Here is a 16,367-nt window from a genome sequence, read left to right as displayed (position 1 = left end):
TCTGTGCCTCTTTTAGTGAAGCAACAGTCTTCTACCTCAGATTCTGTTCGGTTTGTTTTATGTTTTCAGAAAATGTCAGCAGAAACAGAGAAATCTCTGTATCGCTCCTGCCTCCTTTTCTTCAAACCAGTCCTTGAGCAGACAGCATCTGCCATGTGTGTGTACCAAAGCAGAGACCCAAGGGAGCAGGAAATGGATGTTTACACATTTCTGATTGATGAAATCAATCAGGAGGGATTTTTTTAGTACAAAGCTTAAGATATTTAAAGTAAGTAGTAGCTGAGGCTACTTTAAACTCTTCCCCTGCTCAAGATGTGGAAAGTAATTTAACAGGTTGTAGTTATACAGGTTTTTCCTTCAAGCTGTACCATTGCTCTGCTATTGCAATGGAAAATCTCTTTGATTTTCTGATCAGTCAGCATTCTGGGGGAGTTCTATGTACATAAGAGCTATTCAGATAAGAAAGGTTACATCTGCTTCCTGGGCAACACCTGATCTTGAAATCCCTAAAGCAGGATCCTCAATCCTAGAATCTAAAGACAGTTTTCTCTGCCAGATTGTAGTCTTGAGAGTGCCCAGAAGGGTTCTTATTCAAGGGTCTGTTGTGTGAAAAATTACCTAGAGCTTCAAATTTCCTTTCACGTAAGACAGTTTCCATTTAATGAAATGCAGATCACTGAAAACAAAGCAGTAGATGTGTTTTTAGGTATAGTTTCATTATTCTGCCGCTCTCTGATTTAGCTGTGAAAGTAATTTTGAGGACATTGCAGAATTTACGTTTTTCCTTTTTATTGTCTTTGCTTTTACCCATTTTAAGACTGTGAACATAATCTAATTTTTCAGACTTGGAAATATATTCTGAATTGTCAAATTATTAGCAAGGTGTATGCATCTGAAGTGTATTTTGATTCTAAATTCATCTTTTTTATATGGTATAGTGGATTTCCTTTTTTTTTTTTTTTTTCCTTTTTCTGTGGGACCTAACTTTTCCATCAAGGCAAACATTTAATTTATTAATTAGGTACTGGCCCATTCTTTTCCCAGTTCTTCAGTCTGTCTTCTGCTAAGTCCCTTTGATGGTTATTGCCCTTTGATAGAGAATACACTATCCCTGAGGTGATAGAAGACTTCTAGTAGCATGTAGAAATCTAGATTTTAACTGATTTTTTTCCCTTAGTGTCCATTTTTTTCCCCTGTTTTGACCTGCGTTATAGGATTTTGTTTTACTTTTTTTTCTCAGGATCTTGGAGACTCTGACATAGTTTCAGCTTGTAGTCTCTTGTGGTATTTTCCAAGTATTGCTTGAGGATAAGAAAGCTCCCAAAAGGAAAAGTAACAACAACAACAAAAACAATCCTGTAGATATTTCATTTTGTCTAATTCCATAAACATTTTGGTCATTCAAACTTAAAGTAATAATCCAATAGTTTTTGGGATACTCATGTTCAAATCAGCATAAAATGTATTAAATATTTTTTTTTCCTGAGGATTCTGTAGCATTACTTATTGTTTGGAATGTAACAGCTGGGAAACTGGTAGTTGTATCTAATCTCTTTGTGCTTATATATAGGCATTTGTTATATTAGGTTAAAGGTATTTATTTTATTTGCAGTAATTTAGGAAGTTCAGAGTTACTAAAATAGAAAAGAAGGTATTGTTTTATGTAAATGTTTGGCTGATTTGAAGATGTTATGCCAAGATACTTTCCTGGAGATTGTTATCTTAATTTTCATTCTGAGCAGTACTTTAAACTGTCAGCTATCTCTTGGACACTGCAGCTCCCTCCAAATGTCTGATTTTCAAGCTCAACATATTTGATTAATCAGGTGACAGAATGTATTCGTATCTGTTGTTTTCTTTTAAAGATAAGAAGCTAAAACTGTGTTCAACGTGGGTTCACTGTTGAAACAGAAATATTTTTATGTATTTTACTCTCCTAATTAAAAAAATTATGATTATTGTCACCTGAAGAAGCTACAAATTAATGTTTGTTATAGTAAATTTTATTTCTTAATCTGGGGGAGTTATGTCTAAAGGGATGTTTGAATTTTCTTTTTTTTTTAGCTATTATTTCATAGTAGTTCTGTGGTATTTTAGTGAAATATATCTAAACCATTTAAGTTGGCGTAAAGCATAAAGCATTTGATGGAAACTGTTGAACTTATCACTTGCTATTGTAGCTGTAGTCTCTGTCTGGAATGGTACTCTTATCTGCTTTATTTGTAATATGCACATTCAGAAGAATTATTTGTTTGAATTATTGGAATAACTCTTAAAGTAGTTAAGATACTCTCAAAATTATACATAGTTCTGATATAATACAAATAAAAGCTTTGTTGTTTGAAATGAGAATAATGACTACAACACTGTTGCTCCTTGCAGCAGAGGATGAAGTTTTTATGGAAGTCTTTGATTCATAAAAGCAATGTGTCCATTGTTAAAGGTGATGGTGGGATGAATGTTTGATGAGTGGTTAAATGGCAGGTCCATTCAATGGCTAATAAACAGTTGTTTACATTCCTGAAACAACAATACCAATTTATAGTATAAGAGATCATGAGTCATGGAAACCTGCAGTTATATTACAATTCTATTGGATAATAGAAGTTTTGATTTGTTTATTTGTTTTTTGCCTTTTACTCATTCCACAAATGTGGATTCAGTCTCATTCATGATATTCCTCTCTTCCTCTTCCCAGGTTTTGGATAGTGTGAGGAAAATATTTCTTACCTTTTTATATGAATATATATCAGTGGTTTTTTTTTCATAGCATTGTTTTCTTAGAGGTAAATTTTCTTCTTTCTTCCACAGAACCCTGTTAAGAAAATTCCGGATTCTCATGAAATTACACTCCAACATGGGACAAAAACAGTAAGTAGTAGTACAATTTCTACACTTGCTTTTTTTTTCTAGAACTGTGCAAATCTGCAAAATAATTTAATGAATACTTAATGTCAGCTGAAGAACAATAAGCAAATTCTTTTCTCGTAACTTGTTATTTTAGTCTAGCTTTTTTTCTTACTGCAATTAAATGTTCTCTTTCTGCTGCTAACTCAAACTTCATTAAATGAACTGTTGTTGCATTTTCTTCTTCCTTTATTCTGAGTGCGTACTCTGCAGTTGTTACAGTTCCTCTTCCAGTCTAGACCATCATCTATACATTTCTATCGTAGACACAGACCTTTGTTTGACACTTCACACATTTTGCAAGGATATCATCGCTGAAGTTTCAAATGACTTCTTTGTAGCTGAATACAGATCTTCCTCGTTTGCTTTGAAATGCGAAGTGCCTTTTGCAAGCCATTCTCAGTTTCTTTAAACTTCATTTCTCCTTGTTCTGACTACATCTTTTTCTAGGATTCATATAGAATACTCCTTGAATATTATTTTTTTTCTGGCTTGGAATTGTTTCTTCCTACTCAAGGTTTTTTATTTCTGGATAGTTTCATCTTCCACTACAAATTCAACTGCTTTTGTATGTTGATTGATTAAAAAGCTATGGAATAAAACATATTTTCTGCCCTTGACTATCCTCAAATCCGTTCCAGGTGCTTTCCATTGTTTATGTTTGGTCATATAAGAAGATGCTGCTATTGTTTATCTTCTTCAAGCCATCACTTAAGTGTCAACAGAAAATAATACAAGAGATCCTTTTATTGTTATTGTATCACTGAAAGCTTTGTTAGCTGATTAATGGAATTGGCAGTGATAGTTAGTATTCCTGAGAATGTTCTGGGAAGGAGCAGGTAAGAAGAATGAAACACGGAATCCTTTGAGAAAAATACTTTTTTTGGTGAGTTTTTAAATGATCTGAGGAAATGTATTTTTACGTAATCCATGATGCAAGTTGCTATGGAAGTAATGCTTCCTATTTATTACCATGGAAAACACAGCAGATACATAGAGCATAATTAGCACTATTTGATAAAACACATTCTCAAGTGCAGAACACTGTCTCCCAGTGTAGTAGCCACCATTAGCTGTGTGGTTTTGTCAGCACTGAACAAGAACCTACATGCTGCACCTGTAACAGTTTGCGCCAGTGGAAGTGACCTGCTGTTGCCACTGCTGAAACATACCACCTCTCGTCGCCTCTCTCTGTTCACATCCACATTTTTGTCTCCATAAATGTTCAGCAAGTGTTGATGCATGTCAGTAGATACCAGTTTTTGACATGGAGGAATTTGATGTCACACTTTTGCTTCATATGTACTTCCATGTCGGATACCATTCTGTCAAACTGCCCCTCTGCTGCCATCTGTCACACAGTAACAACGTGTAACAGGATATTGGTGGGAAGCTTCAGCCTCTACTGCCATACCACCACCATCCTCCTCTAAAGTCAAGGGCCAACATTGTGTAATACGAGGCTTTCCTTCTGGAGTAGTCTTTGCAGTCATACATTTAATAGTTTTAAATTTAATAATATAAAATATTTTTTCTACACAAAGTTAGTGAATAATTGTAATCTATAACAAAACATAAGACTTGTATTATTATGTAAATATATTCAAAAGGAATTTAGTATCTACTAAATAAATACTAATAAATACTAATAAATCTTCAACACTAAGGAACAAAAGCTTTCAGAAAAATTTATTTTCAGAAACACCTATTCGTTAATCTTTCATCATACTTTGTTATGCTCTATCTTAGAGTGTGGAGAGTTGATTGGGTATGCTCATTTGTATTCTCATAGTACATGATACGCAGATTTAGTGGGTGGAAAGAAATTAATGTGTGTTATTAATGAAACAGAGAAATACTCTGAATTTTAAACTCCAAAAGATGTACTGTATTAAACTGCAAACAAACAAACAAAAAATAGAGTGAATTCTTTTGCACTTGATGCTTGTGATTTTTTTTGCCTACCATCACTTGTGCCGTCAAATTTTGTTATTGTTACAATAACCGCTTCTGTATTATGTTTCTTGAATACATTTCTGGAAAAACCGTTATTATATAAATTTGATTTCCTCCTTCCCCAACATAAAACCAGTAGATGTTTTGATTTTTACTGGTTTCTTAAAGTGCATGCTCATGTTATTTTTTAACTAAAGGGCTCTGAGAAGGGGGACATTACAGTTTTGGAAGACTTCTGAGGTTTTTTGACTTCATGAGAGTGCAGCTGTCATCACCTAGAGCAGAGGTGAATTATAATGTGGATATGCATAGCACAGTTAAATTAGATTGGTTGCAGTGAATGAAACGTATCACTGGAAAAAAAACAGCTCTTCTGTAGAAGAACTATCTCTTCTTTCTTTTTTTTTTTTTTTATAATGAAACTACTAAGCCATAAAATGACAGTTGTGTAAAGAAGGGAACAACTTGATATCTTGATATGAGTGTATTCCACCAACATTTTAAATTCTTCTCATTACATTCATACTATGTACTGTATCTCTAAATCTTATGTCCCATCTGTACCTCTTCAATGTAATGATTTTGAGTTTGATGATGACTGTATTCCTGTGCAGCTGAAAAGTCTCAGAAAAGATTTCCCAAGCTGGAGAGTCTTTCCAGAAACCTGATTAATTTCCCACTTCCCTTGTTTGTACAGTGTAATAGGAGTTACTGTTCCCAGTGAAACTTCAGTGATAGTTATAATTTTTTCTCTCCTGATGCTTCTGATACATAGTGGGTATGTGAGAGAAAGCATACTGTTCAGAATAGTTCTGATTATGTATTCTGTGTGCAGTTGGCATCACTTCTGCATCACTTCTCATATTACAGCTGCTCCTTCCTGTAGTAGTTACTATGGAATAGAATACTGGAGTCTGTTAATTTGAATACCTGATTCATCTGGAGATGTCCAGTGTGGCATCAGAAGTGTCTACATTAGAAATCAAGAATGAAATGAACAGAGCTTTAAATTTGTATGCAGATGATAACAAAGAGGCAAGTCTTTGATAACACATAATGCATTATATCTATTTCATTTATAAGTCAAGTATGTCAGTGTGACATAAATGATAAGTAGAGCTGAACTCACTACACAGAGTAGTAGGTAAGAACATTTTATCAGGGAAGTAAAAATAAGAAATTTGATCAGTTTGGAAGTACTCATTAGATTTTTGATAGCTCTGAGTTAGCCTAGGTGATGATTCTTTCCATTCTTTAGAAGAGTAGGGTTTTGGATCTTCTCCTAAAATGTAAGATCTCTTCAACTGAACAACTGAACTGAACAGGACAGCTAGAATAAGAAGAAAGCTGGTCTGTGTTGTGAAGTCAGCATCATTATTTTTATACATGAATATCTGGATTTCTTGATTTTAAGCACATAAAAGTAATTGGCCTGATCTTTTTTTTTTCCTGAAGACTTCAGTGATGCTAGTCTATAGCCAGACACTGCACCTATTCTCAGATGTTGCTTTTTGCTCTTTCCTTTTTTCCATTCTGTGCAATAAGAGAAAATTTTTGTACAGTTGTGGCTTGTTTGTTTGTTTGTTGATTAATGTTCTAAAGTATAAGTGTTCTTTTAATGTAATTTTTTTTTTCCAAAACTTACTGGCTCATTTCTTTACATCAATTTCAAGGTATTTTCTGCAACAACTTACTTCTGTTACAGAAATATAACTGTATTACCTTCCTTTTTTTGAAAGGGTTTCTGAATCTAATGATTGCATATCTTGTATACATGAGATCATAGAACAAAAACAGAAGTGGTTAATAACAGTCCTTATGCTGGAGTCTATGTTTAACCAATGCTCTGTCTATCTAGAAGTGACTAGTGGAAGTTAAATTAGATTCTGAGGATTCAGTTTTGCATGAAAACATTTCAATTTGCTTTTAACATTCCCAGGTTGATTTTAATTTTTAAGTAATCCTAAAAATGTTTTTGGTATTTCCTCTGAATTTTTTTACATCACTTGTCAGTGACATCTTATTTAGACAACTAAATTTTGGAGAGTTACTTTCTTTACTTGACTTTGAAATTACTTGAGGTTGTTGTCAATCTAATCTTGTGTTTATGCTTGAAATGATAGTAGTAGGTGATAAGTAGAGAAGTTTTTGAAGGTAAATGAAAGAACGTTTAGTTAATATTTTTGTTACTACTCTGTTATTAGCATTTCTTCATAGGGTTATTGAACACTTTGATGAAAGATTTCTTGAAATATAGATTTAAAATAAAGAATTTGCTAAGAATTCCATTTTAATAAACTTTTGATTTGAGGATTACAAATACTTATAGCTTACAAATACTTGTACTTACAAATACGTAGTAGCCTTATGCGTATAATTATGTAAATAAAGGCTTTTGGAAAACTTTAGCTATTATAGTTAAAATGAAAACTTCTTAATATGTGCTTTTAAAATTCAACTTTCTACATTATTTTCATTCTTCAGAGGTTGTATTTAACCAATAAGCATATATGCATACATGACCTGTCTTGACAATAGTGTAGATTTTACACTGATTGATACTGAATGCTTCAACTCTTAGTTGTACAGAGCACAGTTTTTCTTCTGAGAAATGAAGCATAACCTAATTCTCTTGTCTTCTGATTATGTAACTGTTCGCTGTCATTTTCCATGCCCTTTTTATACCATGTACATTGTACATCAGCAAGGTGGTGAGAATTCAAAACCAAAGCATTGCTGAAGTGTAAGCATAAGAAAATATGAAACTGTTTTTTTTTTTTTAACTTTAATAATATTTTATATTTTGGCACAGTCTGAACAACTGTAGGAGGAAAAAAAAAAAGGTTTGTATGAACTTTTTATTTTTCTGGTATATAGGTTTCTGCTTTGGGATTGGATCCCTCTGGAGCCCGTTTGATAACTGGTGGATATGACTACGATGTTAAATTTTGGGATTTTGCTGGAATGGATGCTTCTCTCCAAGCTTTTCGGTCACTCCAGCCTTGTGAATGGTATGAGTAAAGACTTCTTTTCTCATCTGAGACTGTGCTTATGTTAATTTCCTAACAAAATGTCCAGAAGTCTTGAGAAGTAACTTAAAAGGATAAATCTGTTGCAGTTCTTGTGGTAAATGGAACACAAACTCAGGACCTTGCATATTTTTCTCTTTAGAAAGCAGAAGTGAACTTGTAGATTGAATTGTCAATAACATGTCAACGAACAGATTGTGAGCCTCTCAAAGGCACAGGCTGATGTTCTTAATTATAATCAAAACAAACAGACTAAGCTTTTCATATGACTTTCCTTACATGAAATTAATAAGGAAGAGTTAATGCAGTTAAACCTTTGATGGATAGCCTAAAGGAAGAACAGAATTTCTATTGCCACTGCAACAGTATTTCTGTAGATGGGATGGGGACCAAATTTTCATTAAAAAGTTTGTTTACTAATTTCAGAAAATTGGAGTATAGATTTCCTTCAAAAGGACATGTCTTCTGCACAGCTAACTTTCAAACAAACAGACATACGTACAAAAAACTGCAGCTCAGTTATTTGTAGCAAGGTACTCTCTAACATTACATGTATGACAAACATTTTATAAGATGCTTTGGTACACTTAAAGGGATTGAAATTTATTAGGAACTCCAAGTAGTCCTTGGAATGTCTGTTTTCAATCATTATATTCTGAAAAGACTGAAACAAAATTTTTGTTAGTTAGGAAGATTAGAGTTTTATTATTGTTACTCTAGGCACTGTATTTTACGCATATCTAGGAAGAATGTTTTTGGTGGATGATACATTCTTGTGGTTAAAGTACACTGAAGTAATATTTAAATTTCTGAAACTGTAAATATGAAATAATATTTAAGATTATTTCAGAGATAACTGCTATAAAGTGTAGCAATTTCCTTTACACGGTAATTGTTATCACAATTTTAATTTTAAAATATAGAAGCTAAATAGACCTTCTGTGTAATGTTGTAAATATAAAGCCAAAACTCCAGCTCTAATTGGTAAAAAGATCCAAAAACAAGTAGATCTTATTTCATATATTGGGGTATGCCAGTGAGTTCTATGAGGAATCTTACATAGCCTGTTCCCAGGTGTGTGTGTATTCTTACTTTATTTTTTTCATTTTAGAATTTATTGCAAGGACTGTTAACATTCACAGACTTCACTTTCAAAGAATTTTGAGGAGTTGTGGTATGGAAGTGTTAGATGTTAGTGGAAAAGTAGTTCTGGAGCCATATACTGAATTTCATTTTGAGAATAGTCTGAGAACAATTCCATATTGCTCAGGATGCAGTTTATAGCATAACTTTTGTATTACTCTTATTTCTCCTGTGATTTGGAGAAATTTTTTTTTTTTTGAGGAACCTGGCGAAAAAAGACATATATATATATATGTGTGTGTGTGTGTGTGTATGTATAGCACAGTACTTTGAAACCAAACCTCAGTATTCAAGATGCAAATATTTAAGTGTAAGACAAATCAATGTTAAACGTATAGAATTTAGTTATATGTCACATGTGTGCCAATGTATATTCATGTGCTAGCAAAAAGTGCAGTGCAGTTTTTGAAGCTGTAAACTTTTATTTCTCAGTGTTTAGTCCTATTAAGATGAATAGCTTTTGTAGGTTTTCCAACACTCTTGCTTTAATATTAATAATATATATATATATATATATATATATATATATATATACATATATATTAGTTCTTATGAATTGCCTCTGTAGAGGCTTGCTTTTGATATTTCTCCAGTAAACATCTGAAAAGTGGTAACTTCTGGGCCGTTCAAATAACTTGCTTATGGAACCTCTTTCTAGATGTGATTTTTAAAAGCCATATTACACAGTTAGGTGTTTGTTTGCTTTATATGGAGCTTGTGGCAGTACTTTTTCTCTCAAACTAATTTTTTTCATATTTGATTTCATTAAAAGGCTTATGTTTCCACTGTACAAAATGTTGTACAGTTAGGAACTGTTTCTAGTTAGATTAACATTAAATGTAAATCAAAGATGAAAACAAGATTTGTTCAAATGTAATTATATGGTCTACAATTATAAGTTTTCTGCAGAGAATATTCTAGATGGTATTTCTCTTTCCTTTTAAATTTTTCAGTGTTTCAGCTTAATGCAGTTGGCCTTCTTTTCTCTCTTGATTATAGATGTCCATTCTTGCTCTGAGGATGCTTTTTTAGACATTGCCTGTGATCTGTTTCGAAAATTCTCAGAGTTGGGTGTCTTCTTTCTACAAAAATTAGAGTTTATAATACTTTAGCCAAATTGGCGTCCAGTCCCTATCACATACTAGGGTGCTTCAGGCAATTCTTGGCTTTTGAATCATAATGTTCTCAGTTTTGCCAAACAGTTTTTGAATGAGAAACTTACATTACTGTAGTCAATACAGAATTTCTAAAACATGCATTAAAATTTTGTTAATGTTTTCTACATCAGTTCATGAAGTTCAACAAATAATAGCTCCTGCTGAGTCAGTCTTTAGTTCAACACTACGTAAGACATAAATGCTAATTTAGTTGCATGTTATATGCTGTTTCGTCTGTCATCTGAGTGTTAATTTTACTAATGTTAAATTTTTGGCTAAAAACTACTTTCTTGAAGTTATTTGCATGCACATGGTTTATGTTCTTTATCAGAAGGAAGACAAGAATATTATTTCTTAATGCACTTGAATAACACTTTTTGTGATGGTTAATTTATTGAGCATGCTTTGGATGCAGTGAGAATCCAAATAGAGATATGAATGCATTCTAATCTCTATTTTCATATTAACATAGCTGCAAGGGTAAGTATTAATATAAAGTAATGTTAATGTATACTTTCTGCTAATGTGCCAGGATATCAGTTTTTATATGTGTATACTGAATACACTAGTTTGCCTATTCAGACATCCTTGCAATGGTGTATAGCCAGGCACGGAGACCAAAGTGTATCTGCTTTGGATATGTTACTGCACTGAGCTTTCTACAAAAAGCAGAATGCTGAGAAATGACATTGAAGCTATCACTGAGTATGGAAAAGGATTTCTGATTCATGAACTATCTTCTGACTTGCACTTAACCATTTTTATAATGTGTATTATTATTCTATGATTTCTCTCAGCAGCTTTTTCAATCAAGGAAAAATGTATATAAAATAAAGTACAGCAGATCTGTACAGAAAATGAGTAATCATTTAAGATAAAGTAATCTAGGCAGATCATTCTCTACTGTCATGTTTCCAGGTTCATTGGTATATTTTACTTTATCTGAATTTTTCATGAAATAGTAGCCCTTAACTAAAAAAGGGTGAGAGAATGCTGACATGTGACTAATTTCCTGGTGTTTAATATATAACGGAGTTCTATGTGGGACGACAACATCCTTTTGTAATACTTGGAGGATTATTGTAAATCCAGGTATTGCTTTTGAGCAAGTGTAAAAGAATTTTTAGCCCTGAAGAGCTGAATATGACATGCACTGTTTTTCACTTGGAGTTATAAAGTGTACTTAAAGTAAATACATATGCCAGAAATGACATTTTAGGTGCCAGGTTTGTAAATATTTTTGTTTGATACGCTCTGTAGTTGAAGAAAGAAGTCTGACACACATGGGAATAAAAAGCTTTAATCCATTAATCTCAGATTTCTTTTTTCCCTCTTTTTGATATAGGAATGTGTGTAGGTCTATTTCTGCCATGTATTTTCTCACCACTGACAGTTCTGTTTTAATACCGGCCTACAGGAACTGAATTTAATTGAAACTTTTTTTTTTTTTTCCAGTCACCAAATCAAGTCTTTACAATATAGTAGCACAGGAGATGTTATTCTGGTTGTCTCTGGTAACTCTCAGGCAAAAGTTCTTGACAGAGATGGTTTCCCAGTAATGGAATGTATAAAAGGAGACCAATATATCGTGGATATGACAAACACGAAGGTAAATAACATCAGTATTTTTGTATTCTGTTTATTTTGTAATGAGAAACTTAATGAAGTCAATGAACAAGCATGCAAAGCCAAGTGCTCGTCATGTATATTGATACCTACCAGGAACCAATTGGCTTAGTAGGGACCTCAGGTGACAATGGATGTTGGACTAAATATGAGCTAATGATTTCATGTAGTTGTAAAAGAGACAAATGGTAAACTGGGCTACAGTTAGAGAGGCGAGCAGCAGATTAAGCAGATTAAAGGTAATTACTATCTCCTTCTAATCAGTGCTGGTTGTTTCATATCTGAAATTCTGGGATTAGTTTTGAACCCTTCAGTTCAAGGTGGATTTCGAGAAATTGTAAGATGTCCAGGCCTTTATAAGGGAGTCTGATGTCTTAAGCATTTGTGCTGTGGAAGCGTCTGTCCTCTTCTAGTGTGATGCTGAGTAGAGAGCAGTCTGATAGCAGACTACAAGTACTAGGAAAAATTTTTAACAATGATGTAGCCAAATGCTTTTAAAACCATGACGCTAGAAGTCTCTTGTTGTCTGTTGCTACTGAAACTTTTCACTAGGATAGTAGTGCAGACTGTAACACAGGAAGACTGTGTTACCATGGAATCTGAGGTTCTTCAATCCATGGAAGTTTTCAAGACCCACCTAGACCAAGCTGACCTGTTCTAATCTTGGCTGTTATCTGATGTTGGGTGAGCGGCTGACCTAGATGAATTTCAGAGATTTCTTCCAATTAATAGACCTGTGATGATATGACAGATTAATCTCTTCAGAAATGTGTCTTGTAAAAAATACTAAGCAACAATGTACACGTTTTTAGTGGTAGTAAGAAATGCAACTGGAGAACAGCTGATTCATTCTTCTGAAGTATTTTAACATCTGTTGTTGGGCTTTGAGCACTTTGCACACTTACATCTGTGAACTATGTGAGACAAGGATTCTGTTTACATAGATTATTTAAATTCAGGTCAGTTTTAGACATAGCTTAAGAGCCTGAAAAAGTAACGATAATATCTACTGCTCAAGCTGATGATAAAGTTGATTTATATATTGCTTGTAAAATGTATTGCCAAATAACTAGGATAAATACTGTTTTACCTGAGGCTATTCTTGTCTGATCCCTATTTCTTCTGGCAAGTGATATAAATATAAAACCACCAAACAGTAACATCTGCTTTAGTTCTTGTTTACTTAAAAATTATTACAGATTTTCTTTATTTTCTTTCTCTTGTAAACTTCTGGAATTCCAATATGTTGTGGTCCAACAGTCAAAATGCTAAAATATTTATTTTATTGCTCCATTAACTTTTCAGTATTTCTCTCCATGTTTGTGCTTAAAGCAAACTGAATTAATTCCAATAGAGGAAGAGTAGTTTTCGGATTTATCTGTGAATGTTTCTTTGTAGGTGATATGGAGATAATGTAATTATCATCTGATTTTTTTTATTCAAAAGTAATAGTAGTATTTACTCAATTTGCAGCATAAAATCTTTTGTGAATGACTTGTCATAAGTTAAATCTATCTAGATTCTACAATTCTATTTCTTTCCAACACAGTCTTCAGGTACTGCAGTTTGGCACAGAATATGTGTATTCTGTCATTCCTGATTATTTTTGTCATTCCTCTCTTTCTTAAATATAGCTCGGAACAATTAGTGTCATAGCATGTTTATACATGTTGTTTCATCCTTATTCTCCCTGTATTACAGTTTTAGCAAGGTAAAAAGCAGAAATATAATTCCTTGCTGTATTCTGAGGGGAAAAAAATAGGAATAGCAGAATATCAGGGGTTTTATAATTTGAAAATAAAAACAAGAATGAAGTGGATCGCAGTTCATAGAATTTGTTAAATAATAATTTCAGTCAGCCGTTCTTCAGGAGGTTCTGATTCTACTGTCAGTTTTCACTTGTTCACCTTGAAAGATTGGATTAAAATGTTCAAAACCTTTTAAGACTTGTTTAAAAAAAAACTTTTAATATTACTTTTAAGATTGCCTTTATTTCCTTAGGGTCATACAGCAATGCTTAATTCAGGCTGTTGGCATCCAAAAATAAAGGAAGAATTTTTGACGTGTTCTAATGATGGGTGAGTATCGATGTGTATACTGGACAGGTTTGCTTTTTATCTTTTTTGAGAGCTTTTTATGGTTTGCATTTTAATATTGTGCCCCAGTAGACTTTAAAACTCTTAATCTTAAATGTTTATAAGTAAGATCTAGAATCAAACATTTGTAATTGTTTAGGCGGTAGACTATTTTCTCAGTATTCTTTTAGTTTTGCAATTTAAAATAATTTCTGGTATTTCTTGAAAGAAGTTGGTTAAAGATGGTTCTACAAAAATTCTTGAACAAAATTTAGTGCTCTCTTTAATGTCCTGGAGTATTTCTTAAGAGTAGTTCTTGTGTATAGAGTCATCTGAATAAATACTGGGAAGTTGAGAGTGTTTCAGTCATGGGAGTTGGAAATTTCGTGTTAACTGTAGCTAAATACTGATTGATGTTGTTTGACAAGTGACAGTGAGACTGGTGAAAATGATTTTATGGTTTCATTCTTGATGTTTGTACTAAAAATCAAACTACAAAGTGTCTCTGTGGCAATTTCATTAATAGAAAGGTTACTGCACTGTCAGGAGCAAGTTTATGAATGGTTTTTGGACTGACATTTTAACTATTCAGTCCTCTTTGATCCAGAGAAATGGTAAGTGGGAAGACTGAATTCTGATGTGTCTGTCCTTGTCAACAGTAGATGTAAGACCCCAGTTATCAATTACCTTGACTTTTTCTTTTCCCCAGTGGAACCAACTTACCAGTTTAACACACAGATACATGAACAAATGATTCCAAAAAGAAAATTCAGTTTCCACTGAAACTTTGCTGGAAGAAAAAAAAATTCAAATTCTATATTGTGCTTTATGGAGTGATTAAATCATAAAAATACATGCAAGTTAAACTGTCTGTGTATTTTTTCTGCTTGTAGACACAAGATGGCTTCAGTTATAGAAACAGTGATTATGTATTAGAATATTTTAATTTTTTTTTGTTTTCATTTTTAAATATAGAGTAATACAGCTTCATTGGTTTGAGTACTTCCTTGATAGTGAAACATATATTAAGATAATACATTTTGAAGGTTATCTAATTTTGTCGTAGGTTCTGCATAACTAATAACAACTGCATAACTAATGTATGAAATATGGATTCTCCGCATCTCTGATATTTGAACTGCTGTGAATTGAAATGCTTTGGACAAGTAAATAAAATCCACGTGCGCCAATGCTATGAAATGATGCATAACTGCATTTTCAGAGGCGCTACATGGCTGACGTTTAACCTGTTTCATTGTTTTACACTGGTAGCCAGTCTTTCTAGAATTTGGACATGTCATATGAAGAGTAACTAGATCGTTTTCAACACAGGACATAAATTTTAAAGGCAGTATTTCAGCTGTGGAATTCAGTAACAACAAGTTGTAGTCTTCAGAATTTAATAGGCAATTAATTTAAGACTGGAACTAGACACAAACCATGTAGAAGTCGAATGAGAGATAACAGTCAAATTATTGCAACATGTAAAAAGAGCTTGAAAAAGTTAAATACTTAATGCAAAGAGAAATAGTAAACTGTTATTTTCATGAATTATGTTTTGTAAATATTTGTTAATGAATAATGCTTTTTAAATTGTAATTTCCATTAGTAAATGGCAACAGTAGTTGATATTATGAAACAACAGAATTTCTAATTTTTTTTTGGTCATGAGTTTTGTTATTGCCTTTACGTTGATAAAGTAGAAGTGAGGATAGTGTTTAGTGACTTTCTCAATGAGGAGGAATAGCTGCTGTAAGATTTCTTTACTGCAGTAATTTAGGGGTGTGTTTTTCATAGCAAAGTAGGATTAGAATACTTAGGTTTCACCGCTGTGAAATTTAAAGAAAGAAATGGGCAGTGCAAGAGATATAATTATGGACTGATATTTATTTGGACTGGAAGGAAAAACGTTTTTTCTGAATTTCAGGTGAAAGCAATATGCAGGTTGGATTTATGCCAGATTTTCCACAAAACTAGAATGTTGTATTTTATGCTGATTATTCTGCATCTTGCATAAAACTTGATAATGGATGTGATTAATAGTTGTATCTGTCTGTTCTCTTACTTTTTTTTTCTATTATTTGCAGACAACAATTCTGTATTTCATTAATTTATAGAACTAGCTTTGTGGGTTTTTTTTAAGTGCACTGGTTAGCACTAAATGTAGTATTTGCAAAAATATGAGAAGACTCCCTGTGAAAACTTAATCTGTGCTGAGAGTAAAGCAAAAAAAAAAATCTGTAGCAGAACTTGAATTTTTGAGTTTACAACCATATGACAGACCAGAAGACTGGTTAAATTCAGTTAGCTGCCAAGAAGTCCAAGTGTAGGCAGGATATGGCCAAGGGGTGGCAATGGTAAAGATGGCACATGATCAGTGGAACTGTATTTGCTAAAACTCCTGAAATCAAGAGACATTTGTTGAAATAGATAGGAGTTAAGTTTAATAGAAGGATGGATATTTTTGGATATTG

The 16,367-nt window shown here is 32.9% G+C and overlaps 1 protein-coding gene across 1 annotated transcript in view; it reads left to right on the top strand.

Moving 5' to 3' along the window:
* Positions 1 to 16,367, top strand: part of WDR70 (WD repeat domain 70) — a 134,183-nt gene that overhangs the window by 31,482 nt on the left and 86,334 nt on the right. Inside the window, exons 6-9 of the mRNA XM_065739935.1 lie at positions 2,812 to 2,871; positions 7,741 to 7,874; positions 11,648 to 11,801; positions 13,820 to 13,896. Of these exons, the coding sequence (XP_065596007.1) occupies positions 2,812 to 2,871; positions 7,741 to 7,874; positions 11,648 to 11,801; positions 13,820 to 13,896 (425 nt within the window). The remainder of the gene's footprint in view (positions 1 to 2,811; positions 2,872 to 7,740; positions 7,875 to 11,647; positions 11,802 to 13,819; positions 13,897 to 16,367) is intronic.

Source organism: Cyrtonyx montezumae, unplaced genomic scaffold (genome assembly GCF_038088225.1).
Source record: "Cyrtonyx montezumae isolate F1298 unplaced genomic scaffold, pur_monq_1.0 scaffold_25, whole genome shotgun sequence".
NCBI classification, from domain to species: Eukaryota; Metazoa; Chordata; class Aves; order Galliformes; family Odontophoridae; genus Cyrtonyx; species Cyrtonyx montezumae.
This window is presented reverse-complemented; position numbering and strand designations above follow the sequence as displayed.